At 43.8% G+C, this 19,366-nt stretch overlaps 1 protein-coding gene across 3 annotated transcripts in view; it reads right to left on the reverse strand.

Moving 5' to 3' along the window:
• Positions 1-1,320: 1,320 nt before the first annotated feature.
• Positions 1,321-19,366, reverse strand: part of LOC109432310 (protein unzipped) — a 215,307-nt gene continuing 197,261 nt past the window's right edge. For all 3 annotated transcript variants that reach the window (XM_062855574.1, XM_062855575.1, XM_062855576.1), the window contains 5 exons: positions 18,673-18,810; positions 18,479-18,590; positions 18,214-18,410; positions 18,005-18,157; positions 1,321-10,341 (listed from right to left, as the gene is read on the reverse strand). In XM_062855574.1, coding sequence (XP_062711558.1) covers positions 9,913-10,341; positions 18,005-18,157; positions 18,214-18,410; positions 18,479-18,590; positions 18,673-18,810 — 1,029 coding nt within the window. In that variant the 3' untranslated portion in view covers positions 1,321-9,912. The remainder of the gene's footprint in view (positions 10,342-18,004; positions 18,158-18,213; positions 18,411-18,478; positions 18,591-18,672; positions 18,811-19,366) is intronic.

The raw sequence follows: 19,366 nt of genomic DNA on the forward strand, positions 1-19,366 counted from the left end.
GCTCATTTGATCCACATATTTTGGAAATTAGTACTGCAACAGATTGGTCCAACCATTATCAGTTGGTTGGTCCAACCAAAATCAGCATTGGTCAAACCAACATCAAAATTCTCTACTCAAATAAAACGATTTACGAAATTAATGTTTAACTAATATGACTTTTGTTAGTCCTTTCTAAAATCTAGATAAGTAGATCTTTCCACCAAGCATCACTTTAGTACTTCAAATTATGGTTTTCATAGTAAGAATACGGTGTAAACTTTGATATAGCGTAGGAATCACCCAAATTGGTCCAACCATCATCATTTACCCTACCTGCGGATTCTCCTTCTTCTTCCTCTTCCGCTCTACCTTCGTCCAAGGGGGGTCCTCCCCTTGGATCGCCCTACTCTGTGGCTGTTGAGGGCCCACTAGCGGTCGCAACCCCTTGTTCTCATCGTTCCGGGACGGGCCAGCCTTTTCAGACCCACCCTTCCCAGCTTTCCGGGAACCCTGGCTGGGGTCCGACCTTCCGGCATTATTACCGACTTTCGGGGTAATGATTCGCCTGGCCTTGCGGGCACCGCCAGACAGCTCCTCGCCTGACGGTTGTCTCGCCCGCTTCTGCGATTGCTTGCCCCGTTTGTCGCGAGCAGTCGCTTCCGCCTTATTCGGACTTCCTGCGAAGGAGAAGGCCTCCGTTTGGATAAACTTCGGCACTTTCTCATTTGCAGGCTCCGCTGCTGCAGCAGTCAGCAACGCGAGTGCCGCGTGCTCCTGCTTGGCATCGTCGATCGACGCCCTAAGTCGAAGCAAGGCCGTTTTCAGGTCCTTGCTTATGTTCGACTTAGTGGACGCAAAGTCGATGATTTTGCCAAGCTGCTGCTCAGCCACCTCTATTGCGGACCGTCCTTTGGATACTCGGTTGACGGCTCTCAACAACCACGCTCCGTCCATAACCTCCACCGGCTGGCTTGCCGGGAAGTGGACTGGAGCACCCACGCTTGAGCTGCGTACGAAACTCCCAGCGCCTATCTCCTCACTTCTCCTTGTCGGAGATCTCATCAACCCGCTTCTTGCAAAGGGGTTGATCCCACCACTACTTCCACCTGAATTCTGATTGCTTGATTTGTTTGATTTCATGGTTAATCCCACGAGTCGCACGGGAAAGAATGTCCACCACGCCAGAGCCCTGCATTAACGCGGTAAGGGACAGCTTACTTAGCTTACTAGCTTAGCTTAATTTCCTTTATCTTTTGTTATCTTTACTGGTGTACTTGCATTTGCTTCAACCAAATTTTATGGAGCATGTGATAATTTCGACTAAAAGAAAATTCTACCTGATGATCCATCTCGTTTTTTTTATTGCGAATATTCTTGTTCACTTTTGCATCATAATACAGTTGCTTTACATTACAATAATATACAATCAACAAATTATAACGGTTTCTGCTTGTTTTGTTTGTTTGTTCGCTTTCCCTCCTTCCCTTTTCTTTTCCATCATCTCACATTTCGCTGTCGTCACATTACGCTTAATGCTTGTGTTTCTTTCTTCTTGCTTCGAACATTTCCGCTTATAAGCATACCTACAATCATCAACTTACAGACTAGTGTTTTTTTTCTCTTCTTGAAATATTTCGCGCTTTTCCATTAACTTTAGCAACACGTTCATTGTATTTTTATATTATGCTACCACAGTGTGCACAAAAGAGCAAAAAAGGAACACGGCAAAGATGTTGAGTCTTCCTCCTCCTTCTCCTGGATGCTCTTCGGCGTCACAACAATAGATTGTGTGACTGTGTGTGTGTTGTTGTTGTGTGGTGATTCGTTACGCTTATTTGCTACTGGTAATAAATACGATTATAAAAATAGCGTCTGTGTTCTTTTGTTTGTCTTCTACGCAATTTGTATAATTTCATTATTCAATTCTTGTTTTTTTTTCTGCTTAATTCATCGTTTTTGTTTTGTCAGGACCAGGGATTTTGGAGATTGTTACTTCTGTACATGAGTGGGTTGTTGGATTCAAATAGTGGGTAGATAGAGAGAGCAGAATAATTGTTTTATGCTATTGTTTTAGTTCCTTCGTCTTACTCTTTTTTCCCTAATCGTTTTCCTTCGTTCAATTGCATTTCGTTTATCGCTCACATTGACTTTGATTTTCAATTTCCACTATTCTTTTAAACGCTTCATATTTTGGCCAGGTTAATTTACAGTTTCTTTGTGACTAATATATAAATAGATGCATTTGCGGTTTCTTTATTTTTTTTCGCACAATTGTAAATAATGAAAACATACTGAAGAAGCACAGGCAAATCAAGGCAACGTATGCGTTTTTGTCGTGATTTTCAATAATCCTCCAAAGTTAACTTTATTCGAAGTTCTTTGATGTAGGTATCTCAGAATGAAATCGTTTTCATTGGGTAGCTTAAATTTTTAGAATTAATTTGGAGTTACGTTTCAAGCTCTCAAGACACAAATTAACGTTTTTTTTAGTTTTGTAACAAGCATGATCAAGCGAAGCTTCTTTCCATATCTTTGCTTTTACATACTCTTCGGACTCAAATCGGTACTACGAAATATTGATCACATTCCCAATGTCGTCTGCTCAGTTTTAGCTGACACACGATCTTAGCAATAATTCAGGAGCAGTTTGGGTACACGGGATCTACAAGGACTACTACAGGCGTCAGCTTTACAAATATTACACCTTTGCGGCAACAAGACGGTATTTCAATCAGTATGTAAGAGTATTGATCACACACGCAAGGCATTTATATGTTCTTTTTTTAGATTTTGTTTGGTTTTCTTGTTCATTTATTTCACATATTAGATCTGAAAAAGATTGTATGTATTGTGATGTTTCCCCCGGTTTGTTGTATAATTCGATTAATCTACACAAGAGTTTCATCATCGTCCTTCGTCCTAATTGTTTCCGAGTATTTTGCTATGTTTTTCGTGGTTAGAACAGAGAGAATTACATTTTGTTTTTGCAAAGGTTACATCAAACTAGGCTTCAAAAACCGTCTGTCATTTGGGTTGATTGGCATGCAACTTCGGTCCATCCAAATTCCATCTCATTCTTTTTCGGTTTGTACTGTAGACTCTATTCTCCTGGTTTCCCTATGTTATATTGATGGTGAGTGCAGCAAAAGCAATAAGCATTATGAATTTTATGAAAATTATATTTAACTGTTGTCATCGATTTAACATTATAATTTTGTTTTCCAGTTTAACTAGGTATCATTGGATGGCAAGTAGGGCAAGAACACGTCGAATCACAACATCTGCAACGTTGGATATTGTCCCAGGAATCTTCGTACGTCGGAAACATGGAAGCAAGGGATAATTTTCCGTTCGACGAAAAGTTTTCCCTGACGAGTGGGAATCGAACCCACACTCCTGAGGCTTAGGAAACGTCTAGATGACTGACGCCTCAAGCCGCACGGCCACGAAGCCCACAAAAAAACTAGGAGTGGGTAATGTCTGAGACATAACCGCAATGTTGACGTAGGACAAAGGCTGGAACGAGGTTCCGACTTTTATATTTCCATAATACAATGTTTGTTGTTATAATAATACAAATGGTGGACTGATGTGTTAGTCAAGTTGTTGTGTGATCGCTTTCGCTGAACGCATTCATAACCCAAAACACATTTTAGCTGTATAAGAGTAAAACAAATCACTCTTAAGCAAACTTTAGCTCAAGAAGCTGTTATTCAGCTGGTTCGGTTACTTGGAAAGATGTTGACTAGTTCAAGAGTTATTTCGTTTTGAAGATTAATGGTTAAATTACTGTTCTACGAGAGAATTTTCATCGAGCGAATAAAATTATTAGATAATTGAACGGCGTTAGATAGATCTTTTCAACGAAAGTTTAACGTGAAACTCTTTCGACAATACGTTGTTTTCATCTTGGAAGAACATATTAGTGGCCGACTTCACTATTGCTGAACTACCAAGCTTTCATATTGTCGCTTTTAATTATCCGAATCATAACTCTTGAGGAATCATTTTCGCTGATCCTGGAAAATACTGTTTATAAAACGGAAGATTTTGGCAAGACAATTGCATGAATTCATCACGCAATGCGATTTTACCCATACTGAATGCGGCCGTTTGCTGTCGTGGATGAGATTCCTGGTGCTGCCACCACGATAGCCGAGAGTCATCGCTGAGTTTGTGTGCTGCTGCCTAGCTGGGAGGTGACATCTCCCTTCTCCTTGACTGATCCAAGGAAAATAACGAAAGATAACAGAGGAAACAGCTTTTATGCCCCTAGATTAGCAGATGAAGCTCCTCCCATTCGGCGGGCTTCCTAGTTTATTCCGTTTGCATGACCCGCCCACATTGTGTCAGACGCTTCAAACGACTGCAACCGTTCTTTGAGACAATTTCTAATCGAACGGATAAACTAATTGAAGTATTGAATAGTTAAGATCATTTTAGTTCGATAAATATTAGAATGAAACAATGTTTCAGGTACAATTGTCCGAATAAGATAACGCGTTGCTAAATTTCGGGTAGAAAGATTAGTGACCGATTTTGCTGTTACTGAGCCACTAAGCATTCAACCATTCACTTTTCGAATGCATTACATTTTTACCGATCGTTGAAATATATCCGAAAATTATCCGATTCATAACTCTGAAGGAATAATTTTCTCTGGTCCTGAAAAGGTCAGTTCAAATAACGGTTGATTTTAGAAAGACAATTGAAAATTAACCGCACTGAATGCGGGAATTCATCGAAAACTGCCGCCGCCTGCTGCCGTGAATGAGATTCCTGGTTCTATCAGATAGATAGTCGAGAGTCGTCGCTGGGTTGGTGCGCAGCTACCCAGCTGCGGAGGTAACTTCCATTATCCTTGCCGGACCTACCGCTTACAGCCGTGGTCAGTGGATGAGATTCCTGGTGATATCACTCGTCGCAGTTGACGTGCCGTTGCGCAGCCGTGTAGGTGATATTCACCTCCACCCTCCCTGACTGGTCCAACGAAAATGTCGAAAGAAAAAATTAGACGAAAGAAATCAGAGGGAACAGCTTTTATGCCCCTAGATTAGCAGATGAAGCTCCTCCCATTCGGCTGGCTTTCCAGTTTATTTCGATTGCATGATCCGCCCCGCATGCTTCGGACGCTTCAAACGATTTTCAACCAAGAAATGAGAGAAATTTTCATTTAACAAAAAAAGTAACCAAAATATAAAAAGATTTAGATCATTGTAATTAGAAAAATGCTACAATTAAACAAGGGATCGTCCTTAAATTACGGCACACAAAAATTAGTCATTTTCAACCCCTCCTCATCACTGTCACACTTTTTGTATGGGACCTCTGAAATTTTTGTATGGGTCGTCACACATTGTTGAACCCCCCCCCCCCCCTTTTAACGTAACGTAATTTCTGGGCGCTCCACACTGTTTCACGAAAAATGTTTCTGATAGGACAATGCGTTGCTAAATTCTGGGTGGAACGATTAGTGGCCGGAATTCAATTTTTCATTTTTCGATTGAACCACACTTTTCTCGATTAATGGAATGAAATTACCTGATTTACAACTCTTGAGGAATTATTTTCGGTGGTCCTGAAAAGGACCGTTTGATTTAGGAACGAAAGTGCATGAAAACATCATGTCACGCAATGCGTGTTGGTTTTCTCCTTGCTAAATACAGGATGCCACCGAAAACTGGTACGCCGCTTTCTGCCATGGATGAGATTCCTGGTGCTATCCGCACGATAGCCGAGAGTTGCGGCTGGGTTGATGTGCCACTGCTCAGCTATGAAGGTGACATTCACCCTGCCTAACTGATCCAACGAAAATGACGAAAGAAATTAAAGGGAACAGGTTTTATGCCCCTAGATTTGCAGATGAAGCTCCTCCCATTCGGCTGGCTTTTCAGTTAATTTCGTTTGCATGACCCGCCCCTCATGCTCCAGACGCATCAATCGATTAATCAACCGAGAAATGAGAAAATTTTCATTTAACGAATAAAGTAACCAAAATATTGGAAGATTTAGATTATTTTAATTCGAAAAATGGTTAAATTAAACAATGTTTCACGAAAAATGATCTGGATATGATAGAACGTTGCTAAATTCCTGGTGGAATCATTAGTGGCCGGCATCATTATTGTTGCGGGGCCACCAAGCATACAATTTTTCACTTTTCGGTTGCACCACACTTTTACCGAGCGATGGAATGAAATAATTATCTGATTCACAACTCTTGAGGAATAATTTTCTGTGGTCCTGAAAAGAACCGTTTGAATATTGGACGATTTTAGACAGAAAATTGACATGAATTTATCATGCCACGCAATGCGTGTTAGATTTCCCCGTGCTGAATGCTGAACGCCGTCGAAAATTGGCCCGCCGCTTGCTGCCGTGGATGAGATTAGTGATCGCCCTCACTGTTGCTGAACCACCACCAAGAATTCAATCTTTCACTATTTGTTTTCACTACACTTTCTCGGTCGATGGAGGAAATTTATTCAATTAACTCACTAGGAAGCATTTTCGATTGTCCTGCAAAGAACCGTTTGAATTATGGACGGTTTTAGGAAGGAATTGAAATCAATTCATGTTGCAATGCGTGTTGGATTTCTCCGTGCTGTTTGCTGGAAGCCGTCGAAAATTGGCCCGCCGCTTGCTGCCGTGGGTGCGATTCCGGATTTTGCTGCTGCCTCTGCCACCACCGTCGATCAATCCGATGTTCAAACACTTCCTTGGTCTGCCGCGTTAGACGGTTAGAAGGTGAATGTGCAACAGCACCCTTGCCGAAAACCACCGCCACCGAGCCGACACGACCGTCAAAGAAGAATGAGCGAAAACGCAAACGAAGAAAGTGGGCAGCTCTCGTTCGATGCGTTCACCTCGAGACGACAAAGACAAATGAGGGAAGATGCGAAGAAGCAGTAGCTTTTATATTCGACGGGAGCATCCAAAATGTGCTCGATCGTGATTGGCTGGAGTGAACATGGGTTCACTTTTCCCAATTTTTCAATAGTTTGTTATTGAAAATCAGCAAATGTTAACATTGGACATAATTGGTGTAAAGATTTCCAATCGATTGGAGCCAAAATTTTGAAAATTCGACGAGAAATGGCTGAGTTATTAACGCTCAAAATCTCCACTTCAAACGTAACGCGGCCGATTTCTGAAAATTTAGAATGACACCCGGTATAGAAAAGAGAGACGTAGTCCTACGTCAAAATGACATGAATTTATCATGCCACGTAATGCGTGTTGGATTCCTCCGTGCTGAATGCTGCACGCCGTCGAAAATTGGCCCGCCGCTTGTTGCCCTGGATGTTCCTGATGCTATCATCATTGCGCCGCCGCCGGTGAAGGGCCGAGCCCCGAGGACAGCGACGCAACTCGCAAATTCGTCTGTCGCGGATCTTTCTGTGAATTTTGCTGCCTCTGCCACCACCGCCGAGCAATCGATGAAACGTATTCTTTCCTTCGTCTGCCCTCTCTAAAATAAAAACTCTCATTTTTGAGTAGCGCCCATGCCGCACAGGGACTGTGTTGGAAACACACATTTTTTTAAATTTCTCGTACGCTCACATTTTTGCAAAATATCAATATTTTTCGGTATTTGAAGGTGGTTTATAAACCCAGTGAGGTTGCCATGTCGAAATTATTGCAAAATACATGCTAATGTGAGCGTACGAGCAATTTAAAAAAAAAATGTGTGTTTCCAACACAGTCATGTGCGGCATGGATGTTTACTAAAAATGTGCAGGCCGAACACATTTTTGAGCGTAGCCGTTTTTGCGTGCCGCTTTAGACGGTTAGAAGGCGAATGTGCAACAGCACCCTTGCCGACAACCACCGACGCCGAGCCAACACGGCCGTCAAAGAATAATGAGCGAAAACGCAAACGAAGAAAGTGGGCCGCTCTCGTTCGATGCGTTCACCTCGAGACGACAAAGACAAATGAGGGAAGATGCGAAGAAGCAGTAGCTTTTATATTCGACGGGAGCATCCAAAATGTGCTCGATCGTGATTGGCTGGAATAAACATGGGTTCACTTTTCCCAATTTTTCAATAGTTTGTTATTGAAAAACAGCAAATATTATTATTGGACATAATTGGTGTAAAGATTTGCAATCGATTGGTGCCAAAATTTAGAAAATTCAACAAGAAATGGCTGAGCTATTAACGCTCAAAATCTCCACTTTAAACGTAACGCGGCCGATTTCTGAAAATTTAGAATGACACCCGGTATAGAAAAGAGAGACGTAGTCCTACGTCAAAAGGTATCCTTTATCGCCAAAAAACCCTTCCCAGAGTAAATTTCTGGCTACGCCACTGGCACAATGAGAATCAGTTTGACAATGTACTCGACTATGACACCAAGCACATGATTGCGGGTGGAGACAGAGGCATGCATAGTGGAGTTAGTGTTTAAAAAGATACTGCACCGTTTTCAACCAGAATTTGCACAAACTAAACAGATCACAAACATGAGACAACGGACACCACACGAAACACCCAGTGATCCAGTGGAGAATTTTCCGTTTGACGAAATGTTTTCACCGACTGAAGCGGGAATCGAACCCACACTCTGAGGCTTACGAAACGCCTCTAACCGCACGGCCACGAATCCCATTGAAGTAGTGAATAATAGAGATAATGTTTGTTATAGTTGTTAAAGAATATTATATCTTGTAACACTTAGCATTTTCCATGAAGTGCAAAGTCGTAATACAGCTGCATGCAAATACAGGTAGAGGTCATTATGGATAGCCAAGATGACCTAATCTTTCGGGTAAACTGGATGAATATCTTCCGAGACCGACGCTACACTGCATCCATCCAGGTAGGTTACACAAAAATAATACATAGTTAAACTTGAAAAGAAATGTGTTACATAATCGATGAAACTTTTGATAGGTGTGTCTGAGTTTTCTGCTGTAACATCTTTCCCGGAGAAAGACAACTCTCATCTGGTTCAAAGCGAAAGGACAAACAAATAAGGTCTATTGGAAGATTTCGTGGAATTGGCAGTGTATTGATCGAACTTGAGATGTTGTAATAGAATATTCATCCTATCGGAAATTTAGTCGTTGGAAATTAACAAGTGCTAATGATGTTTGTAGACAGATACCAAACTGTAGCTGTTTATCCCTTTCATGTTGAACCAGAAGAAACTGTTTCTATTGTTATTCCGTGTACAGTCTTTCGACAAACCGCATCCTCCAAGAAATAGGCCGCTCCATTCTAACTACTGTTTCATGTGTTTGTAGGTACTATCAAATTGGAATGTTTTCGACACTTACTGAATCCTAAAATCGCGCAAATCAATTGTCGTCTGTTTTTTCCTACATAATAATCAATTCAGATAGAGTTACAATAATGCTAAACTAATCCAATATATTAACTATATTTACATGATACGAACATATAGATTATTTCACTTTTAGCAGCCGACTTCTCGCATCGATATCGGCTTAATGGTAAAAGCTACGCCTTTACTCGCGCTTCAAACTGTCCACTGGGTCGATTTTTCTTTGCACTATTCAAAATCATGGAAAAACGGTTGAGAACTTTTCGTTTGATAAATTTAGCCGTTCATTTCTGCCTAATTCATTACAGAATGATATAGTGGTTTGTTTAACTTAGTTTTTAAAACTTACGCGCACTTATCAGCTAGTAAAAAAAAACAAGAGCAATGTGATGAGAAAATGGTTTTCTTTCGTTTGAACTTCTTACATCACTAAAACTTCTGCACATTCCAATGATCATTATCCTCAGAAACTCTTTCATTCCACTTAACTTAGCCATTATAAAAATTATAATAAAAACGGACACAGGAACAACAAAACTAAAGTTGGTAATTGGAAAATCGATAGTCAATTAAAATAAACTCACTTTTCTTCGTCCCAAAAGGAAAAACAACCTACAAGCTACGTCGAATCAAGCCTAGAGTTAAATCCATTGTGCTGCCGCGTTGATCACCGCCGTCGCCGCCACCACCAGCGCTATCGCCCCGGACGACGACCACCGGGTTATTGTGGTGGCCCCACTGCTCTGCCGCTTGCCGGACCCGGCACCCCCGATGCTGGACATGCTGATGCTGCTTTCCGGCTTATCGATACTTCGGCTGCTGGCGGCCTCCTCTCGGCTGTTGATTTCGTTGCTCATTTCTTCGTCTATGACGCCACCGCCGAAACGGTTGCTGAGGTCGGCCAGAGGGGTGTCAGTTATTGGGACCGGTTCGCTGGTGGTGGTGGCCTCCGTCGTCGAGGTGGTGGTCGTTGTGGTGGTTGTCGTCGTCGTCGGTACCAGGGTGCCGTTCTCGATCCAGTAGATGGGGCTGAACTCGATCTTGACGTCCTCCATGTCTTTGCTGAGCATCTGCGAAGAAGAGAAGGAACGTGGGAAATATAGGTAGGTTGAACCAAGCAAAATGATCATGAACGTTTCTGAAATGAGATGTTTCTACGCTTAGGGAATTGTAGATTAATATAGTTTCATTTGGGCTGCAGAACGGTGAGTTGACTACCGGGAAGGAGCGTCTGAAAGGCGATTCTGAAAGTAACTTTCTAGAATTTTGTACAGGTACCCTGGTATCCCCAGACGCAAGAGCGCATTGGCAATAGCAGACCAGTTGGCGCTATTAAACGCATTCCTTACATCCAAAGTCACTACCGCACAGAAACGAATCCCCCTTCTCTCGAATGCTTTCTTGGCGGTTTTTGTAACCGATAAGATAGCGTCTACGGTGGACCTCCCCTTCCGGAAGCCGTACTGGTTGCTCGAAAGACCATTTTCACCCTCGGTGAACCTCAACATTCTATAGGACAGATAGGTGAAGTACTAGATTTGTAGTAGTGAGCTGAATTTTAGTATGGTGAGAAGGCCAATTCTCCGTTTCTGCAATGAAATGGTGCAAAAAGCGTGGGTATTGTGATTCCTTGCCTAATTTGATGCTGTTTGAGCAAAACTTTGGGCAACAAAGTTGTTGTTTTCTCCATTTCTTGCAACATAAACACCATAGTTATCCAAAGTTTTGCTCAAACAGCATCAAATTAAGCAAGGAATTATAACACCCACGCTTTTTGCACCATTGCTTTGCAGGAACGGAGAATTGACCTTCTCACCATACAAAAATTCAGCTCATTACTACAAATCTAGTACTACACCGAACGTGCCCCATTGAGGATGATCTTTTCGAGCACCTTCCCCACCGTGTCAATCAAGCATATTGGTCTATATGCCGACGGGTCTCCTGGTGATTTCCCCGCCTTTGGCAATAGTATCAGGCTCTGCCTCTTCCAAGCTTCTGGCAAAACTCCCTCGTCCAGACATTTCTGCATAGCAGACATTTCTGCATAGCTGAACATCTCGAGAGCCTCTGCAATAGCTACTTTTAAGGCCAGGTTCGGAACTCCGTCCGGACCTGGGGCCTTCCCTACGCTAAGGGACTTAGCTATCCCCGCAAGTTCCACATCGGTGACCCTCTCCTCATCGCCAGCCCCAGTGGCTCTGTAGGAGCCATCACACCTGTCGTCTTGGCCATAACGATCCGTTAGGCGTCACCCCACGGGTTCGTATTGGCACTCTGACAGAGACCCTCAAAGCAGGCCTTTTTGCTTGCTCTTATCTCGGTCTTAAGCGCGGCTTTTGCAGCGGCGAACACCACCCGCCGTTCGTTTCGCTCTTCCTCTGATCGTGCTCGCTGCATCCACCGCCTAGCCCGTAGGCAGGCGCGGCGCAGGTCCGCAATCGCGTCGGTCCACCAGTAAGCCGGTGGCCTCCCATTTCTAGGGTGGACCCGCTTAGGCATGGTCGCATCACACGCACGTGAGAGCACCGCTACCAGCTCGTCGCCGTCTAAACCGAGTAAGTTTCGCTCACGGCGGAGCGCCTCCCTAACTACCCCTTCGTCGAAGTATGATGTCTTCCACCTGCGAGGGCTTGGCCTTGGCCTAGCCGCCTCTTCTTCTACTCGCTGGCTGCTGTTGTTTTAGTCGATACTGTATCGAACCGCCAGGTGGTCGCTGGCCTACGCCCTGTTAGCACGGTCGTTATGCGGTCCAGCATTAGCGTGAACTGCTCGATCGGCCACCGCGGACGCGCATAACAGCTACAGAAAAAGACCCCGTTAACTTTGGCGACCACGAAGCCCTCATGGGTAGTAGACACCAACTCCTGGACGGGGTATTTACCCGTCGTCCATATCGCGGCCATTTTCCTGGTCCTATCCGAGACCCAGTTGCCGTTGCCGGCGGGTACTCGGTATGGGTCCGCTATGATGGCGATATCCGTCTCCCACTCAGAAACCGCCTGACAAAGCAGTTGCTGAGCCGCATCACAGTGATTCAGGTTTAGCTGCGTTACCTGCACTGTGATTTGTTCACTGCGGTTTTTTGAAGCCCGGGCACCTTGAACCACCCGTTGGATGGTTGTTGTTCACGGATTTCCCGGTACAGATAATACAGATGGGTGGACTCGTGCGGCTTTGGGCCTTATGATCTTCAGCGCCGCATCGCCTGCACAGTTTGCGCCTGTCGGGGCCTTTGCAGTCCCACGACTTGTCTCCTGGTTCCAGACACCTGAAGCAAACCTCTGGTGGCTCGTGGAATGTTAGGTGACATACACACCAGCCCACCTTTATGCTCCCTACTTTAACGGACTTTTTGACGTCCGCCACAGGTAGCTGAACCAACGCTATCTTTGTCCCTGCTGGTCAGTGTTGCATTTGCACTGAACGCGAGCCAAAAATGAACTGAACGCGTTCACTTTTTTGAACGTGAACGCAGTAAACATTGAACTTGCGTGTCAGAGTTTTTTACTGCTCAAGAACGTTCGTTCAGTTTCCCATTCGGCTCAATGTTCTAATGCACTATTCTACCGATATGTAAAGCTAATGAATCGGTCCAGTCATCCAGAGTTCCGTTGAAATCAGACTTCATGGAACATGGCCCTTTACTGTACCACATAATACCATGTTAGTAAGGACTGTTCAATTTATAAAACGGACAACTTTACAAGGCTATAAAAAGAAGACGCGTAGTTCAAATTTAACCACCCTTGCATCGTTGTTCAGTACATCATTTTTTCATTATAGTAATGATTTTTGAATCGAATAAAAATAGTTTTAATTCATAGAAAATCGGCCAGGTGTTAAATGAGGTGGATTTTACGATTCTTGAAAATTGAAAATATATATAAAATTACTGTTCACATATGGTATATCGTTTTTAATATCAGATAAGTATGTGCCATGCTGCAGCAGCATGAGTAATAAACATTCTGGTGAAGTTTAAACTCAATTGGAAAATTAGTTGTTGAAATATTAAAGTCTCAAGTGAGATTCGATTTTTTGATTAAAATTCAATTGTAAAGCAAAAAGGACATGAAAATATTCAATAAACATTTTTTTTATGCATCCAGTCGAAAGTAGGAATGATGTGGTTTCAAATGCAGAAAACTGCTTCTTAATAGCATTGCTGGTTTGGTTACTGTGAGCCATTACAAGCACAGTAATCAAAACAGTTTCGTTCTTTGAAAGTTCTTCCAAATAACAATGCAGCCTAATGCAAATTTTACATAACATTGATGTGGGAAATAAAAATGTTTCATCCGATTGTTATTAAATAAGGTGTATAATAACATAGGATCAACTTTGTTGAAAATAAATAATAACAAGGTTCGCTAGAGTTGAAAATTTGCATCAATGGAGCAAAAAGAATGCAATTTTTTACAATGACCATCTTTATGGAATATTTTTTTTATGAAGAATGCAATTAAAGTATTTTTTTTTTCAGCATCATTCAGAAAACAATATTCTACTACTCTGGACAAATTTTTAGCCGAATCCGTTATGCTATTGCATCACAGGACATAAATAAATATTTTTTGATAATTTCTTTGTAAACAAGGCAAATCACTTTATCAAGCTGAAGGCTGGCTTGGTGCATTATTACTAACCAACTATTGAGCTTTACCTTTAGTAGAATAGTATAAGATTCCAATACAATAAAAACTTCATGAAAATATGCATGTTTAGTATGTGGAAAAATATGTCGAATTTTGAGAAATGGGTTTTTATTGAAGTTTTACGAAAACCGCTACAGTTACACAATAAAGAACATTTTGCTCAATGTTATATTTTTCCTACAATTGAGAATAGCTATAGAAAGTTATGCAAAAAACTGGTAATGATTTTATTGAAAAATAAAAAAGATATCGCTCAAGCAAGTTGTCCGTTTTATAAATTGAACAGTCCTTAATATGTACATATATTGCATTGTGGGGCTGGGAAGGGAGCGGATCGAAACGTGACAACGCCTCGGTCCTTGGATGCTTGGATTCGTCATCATATCCTATGTGCCTTCTCTCCTATGATTTTGTGACGCATTTGTATACACTCGTTGTTGCACGAAAAAATGCGCCATACGAGCTAGGGCATTGTGGCATCGGACATTAAGATTCTGCACCAAAATACGGATTATCCGCAATCCACGGTGGCCGGACCGGTTCCCCCTCACAATAGAAGGTCAGATTCTGGATCCAATGAGCGCAAGATTGCTAGAATTGGCGAAAAAATGGCAGAAATATGACCATTTCAGTTTAGCGGGTACCAGGGTACCATGTTAACATGTTGGCGCGAGCTCGCACGCGTTCCAAAATTTGAACTGAACAATGTTCAAATCGTTTTGATCCCAGCGTGCCGAATTTGAACATGAACGCAAATTGATCGCGTTCAAATGCTTAACGGCTGCGGCGGCTACCTGCACATCGCACTGTTGCCGCAGTGCCGTGACGAGCTCTTCCACTTCGGTGATCTCATCAATGTCTCTGATCTTCAGAGTCGCCTCATGTGTCAGAGCCCTCACCTGCACACCCTCACCAAGAAAACACCTCTTCTGAAAACCTCTTGAAGGCGGCGCCATTGTGTTCCTTCTGGCGGTACGAGTACGTCTAATACTGCGTACGTCGGCTCCAAGACCCTCAAGCTTGGCGTCGCTTCGCATCGTCTTCAAGACGTCCGAGCACTTGGACTGTTCCGTCTTGATGACGATCGCCTCGCCTTTCTCGCGCTTGGCACCTGCCCTGCTACGCCTTGGCTTGGCGTCCTGCGCTACTACCTGCGGATTCGTCGTCTTCTTCTTCTTCTTCCATTCTACCTTCGTCCAAGGGGGAACCACCCTCTGGAAGGTGTAATGCGACGAGCCGGGGTATGCAACATCAGTGAAAGTCGTGCCTACTATGGACTCCAGAAGAAATTGCGGTCAAAAAGGATTCACCCTCGCACCAAATGCATCACGTACACTGTACGGCTACAGGACGCTAAACACCGATGGTACTCGAGACTTGGACCATCCTCGAGGAGGCCTAGCAAGCACTTGCGGCTGTTCGAGTGACGAGTGCTTTGACGGCGTTCAAGAGAACGGTGTGTTGTGGCTAAGGATGAACCACCAGCTCGTTGCACTCTACGGCGAACGTAGTATCCAAAATGTGGCCAAAGTCGGAAGGATACGGTGGAAAGGATATGCAACAATGCCGGGCAGCAACCCTGCAAAGAATGTTGTTACAACCTGTAGTTCGGGGTGGCCGGGAGACATTACTGTCTAATTAAACTCACAGGCGTAGCGAATAACAGATTAAACATAACTTTATTTACATTAAAATTACATTACAAGACGACACGTATATACAACACGGAGGCTACATGACTTCTAAATTATTCTCTGCGATTGTGCATCGGCCATAACGAAATGCTATCGCCGAGCACGCAGATCGGCGAGAGCATGAGAGCCAATCCAGTGGTTCTCAACATCTCCCCCTCTAATTGGTTTGGCGGTAAACCATAACAGCGGTCTTCTGGCGCAGGAAGAGCGATGATGGTGGACGTTATAGCTAGCGTTGCCGGTGATCAGGTTGACAGACACTGATGTACGGAAGACCGGAGCTTAATCCTGATTCCACCATTGTATATCATCCACTCGAAGACGTCGCTGAACACTGAGGCACGTCCACGTGCCAAATCCATCCGATGCCCATGTCGATCCAGAAAGTATTGCACGAACTTTCGATCCGACTTAATCGCGCCGATCGGTGGGCACTTATCGGTGATCATGATTTCTTCCCGAAGTGATCCTACAACGGACGACTTGAACACCTCTGCCGCACACTCGTTCTGCTGAGCGTGTTCGAAAATCTCATCACTTCTGCCGTCGGGTGGTGCAGGTACGAAAATAGGTTTTTTCATTTCTTCCTTCTGCTGCTGTTGATCATCACAACGAAGCGCCGGCTCGGGAACAATCAGCTGATCCACTCGTGGCTGCCGCGGTTGCTCTTCATTAATTACCGCCGCCTTAGAGTCGGCATCATTTGGAAACGGTGCTTGGTGTTGTGTTTCCTGCTGTTGTGTGCTGATCGGGGAAGACTCTGGTGACCCGTATGCTGGCTGCAGTCCTCGAGCAGCCCAACATAGAGAAAACATCAACTGCGTCTGTTGGTTGAATATTTTCATCCGCTCCACATAAGCTTCATATTGGAGCTCCATCAGCCGATTCATACTGTTAAAGTATTTGTCGCTGGTTTCTCGCATCTGCCGAAACTGCTCTTCGAGGTACTGCTCTCGATCGAGTGGAAACCGGCCTGACGATGATGGCGGCGGTGGTGCTTGTACCGCTGACTGCCCATCATCTCTCTCTTCTTGGCGTAACATCCTCATGGGACAAAGCCTGCTTCTCAGCTTAGTGTTCTATGAGCACTTCCACAGTTATTAACTGAGAGCTTCCTCTGCCAATGACCATTTTGCATGCGTATATCGTGTGGCAGGCACGAAGATACTCTATGCCCAAGGAAGTCAAGGAAATTTCCTTTACGAAAAGATCCTGGACCGACCGGGAATCGAACCCGTCACCCTCAGCATGGTCGTGCTGAATACCCGTGCGTTTACCGCCTCGGCTATATATGCCCATCATATGATAGCGAATCAATGGGCCATTCCTTGATTCCAGCTGGGGTTTGATGCGAGGGTTGATTGTTGCACTGGTGCTGCTGCTGAGGACGGATTTCCACGGGCACTGATGGGAATGGAGCATTTTGGTTCTGGTATACTGACCTCAGAACCGGCGAGTGTTGCCACTGATCCACCTGACGCTGGTGCAGATCCTGTCCAGCCATTGAAGCCGAATGCTGGAGCTGTGCTTGCTCACTCCGCCCGATGTCCATTGTCTGGCCGTTGCCCATCTTCTCCTCCGCGGAAAACTTAACGCGTCGCGGTTCCTCACTACTGCACGCACGGATTTCTCGTCGCCACTGTTACGACCTGGAGTTCGGGGTGGCCGGGAGACATTACTGTCTAATTAAACTCACAGGCGTAGCGAATAACAGATTAAACATAACTTTATTTACATTAAAATTGCATTACAAGACGACACGTATATACAACACGGAGGCTACATGACTTCTAAATTATTCTCTGCGATTGTGCATCGGCCGAGGCATAACGAAATGCTATCGCCGAGCACGCAGATCGGCGAGAGCATGAGAGCCAATCCAGTGGTTCTCAACAAATGTGAAAGGTGTGGAGCGGCGAGAGCACATTAAGCCGACCAGGTGAAACGTGATTTGGTGGACTTTGGACGTGACAGAGGTTAGAGAACGGTCAACGGCAAACGAAGATATGCATATGGCGACAAATAATTGTTGATTCAGTTTTTTCGTGATATACTAAGAAGGGGCCTGTGGCTACATGTTCACTTTGTAAGTGGATGGACACCTGATCCTCTTCTGAGCATATGCTCTAACGGACCTGGAAACTTGGATATCGGCTAACGGCAACTCATAATGGACCCCCAATCGGACTGAAAAGGAACAAGACACACATACCAACACCCTCGTGCTCATCATTCTACCATACACAGAGTAGAAAAGTGACGGCAGTGCAAAGGCAATCAGCTCGATATAGTAGAATTAGAATAGAATACATTTAGGCGCTATGCATTACTAAATAACTTGAAAATCGATTATTTTTAGATTTACGTATGTAAATACTTACATATCCAGTCAGCTTCCTCGACGTCGCATCGCTGTTATCATCGTAGTACGCCTTAAGCAGCGCATGATACGGTGCCTCCATTTCGGTGTAGTTACCCAGCAGGGTCACATTGATGGCAGTACCCGGTTGCAGTATCGTGTTGATGGCTTTCGTCTAAAAATCAAGTATTTCTATAATGATGATCAACTGATGTGATATGCTACTCTCACCTCAAACTTCCTCTCCGTAAGCTCTACGCCCCAAAAGATATCGACCGGTTGTTGCGTTCGGGGGTCAATCACCTTGGTTGGAACACCATTGCCAACGCCCAGCTGCCGACCGTAGTAGGTCACTTTGGCGTAATCGTACGTGATGACCGTTTCGGCCTGATTGGTCATATCCTCGATGTTCGATAGAATTGTGGAACCTGTGGAATTGGTACGGAAAATGGTTTAACTTCTGATCCATTTATTAAGTATAGTGGTACTAAAATACCTAGAATGGTGGTATTCTTCTTAATTTCAGTTCGCAGCTTGTTCAGCTTAATGTTTCGCAATTCGTACTTGACAGGTTCAATTTCGACCAGGATGTCTCCTTTCTCGTGTTCCTTAGGTAGTAGAATAATAAAGAGAATTTATTGGCGCCCGTTTCAATAAACATCGGTGGCTTCATTCGAGCTCCCTACTTACCACCGTGTCTTGCATTCCCGGAAGGGGAGCGTAGATTCGTCCACCGAGCTTCTCCAATGGGTCGTAATTGCCCACAATGTAGGGATGATGGTGGCCGTGATTCACCAGCTTATACCGTGCCACGTAGTAATCATCAACCTGCGAATCAGAGACAGAAAGGGATTAAAAGGTTTAGCAGTTGACTGACATACATGTGCCGAGATAATTAATTTATCCCACTTAAATAAACTGGTATCATAAGGACGGCGAATTAAATTTGGCGCCTAATTTGGTCGTATCAAAAAAAGAGGCAGCAGCTCTCCTTCTTCATTAGGAAAAAAACGTGACGCTCTATCGCGTGCGAAGAAGTCCTTACAATGGAAAGCGATATGCCACGGTGGGAGTTAGAGAGTGCGCTAAATGGTCTGAGCAGAGTGCTTCAGGCGGATGCCCCTTTTATCAGTGCGATTTTATTGTTACGACAGTGGTCTATTTGCGGGCGATTCGCCGTTGTGCGAATCCTAAATGGCTCAATTAGTAGATATTTTTACATCATGATGCGTAGGAGCTATTGTTGATTGTGACAAAAGCAACCTTGTATTAGGATGTAGTGAAACGAATTTAGAAGCTCCTACCGATTTAACCTGATTCATCAGCATATTTGCTCAACACATCATTTACAACATCCAAGCACAAGTGATTATCAGATTTTTCA

The sequence above is a fragment of the Aedes albopictus genome, chromosome 3 (assembly GCF_035046485.1).
Source record: "Aedes albopictus strain Foshan chromosome 3, AalbF5, whole genome shotgun sequence".
Taxonomy (NCBI): Eukaryota; Metazoa; Arthropoda; class Insecta; order Diptera; family Culicidae; genus Aedes; species Aedes albopictus.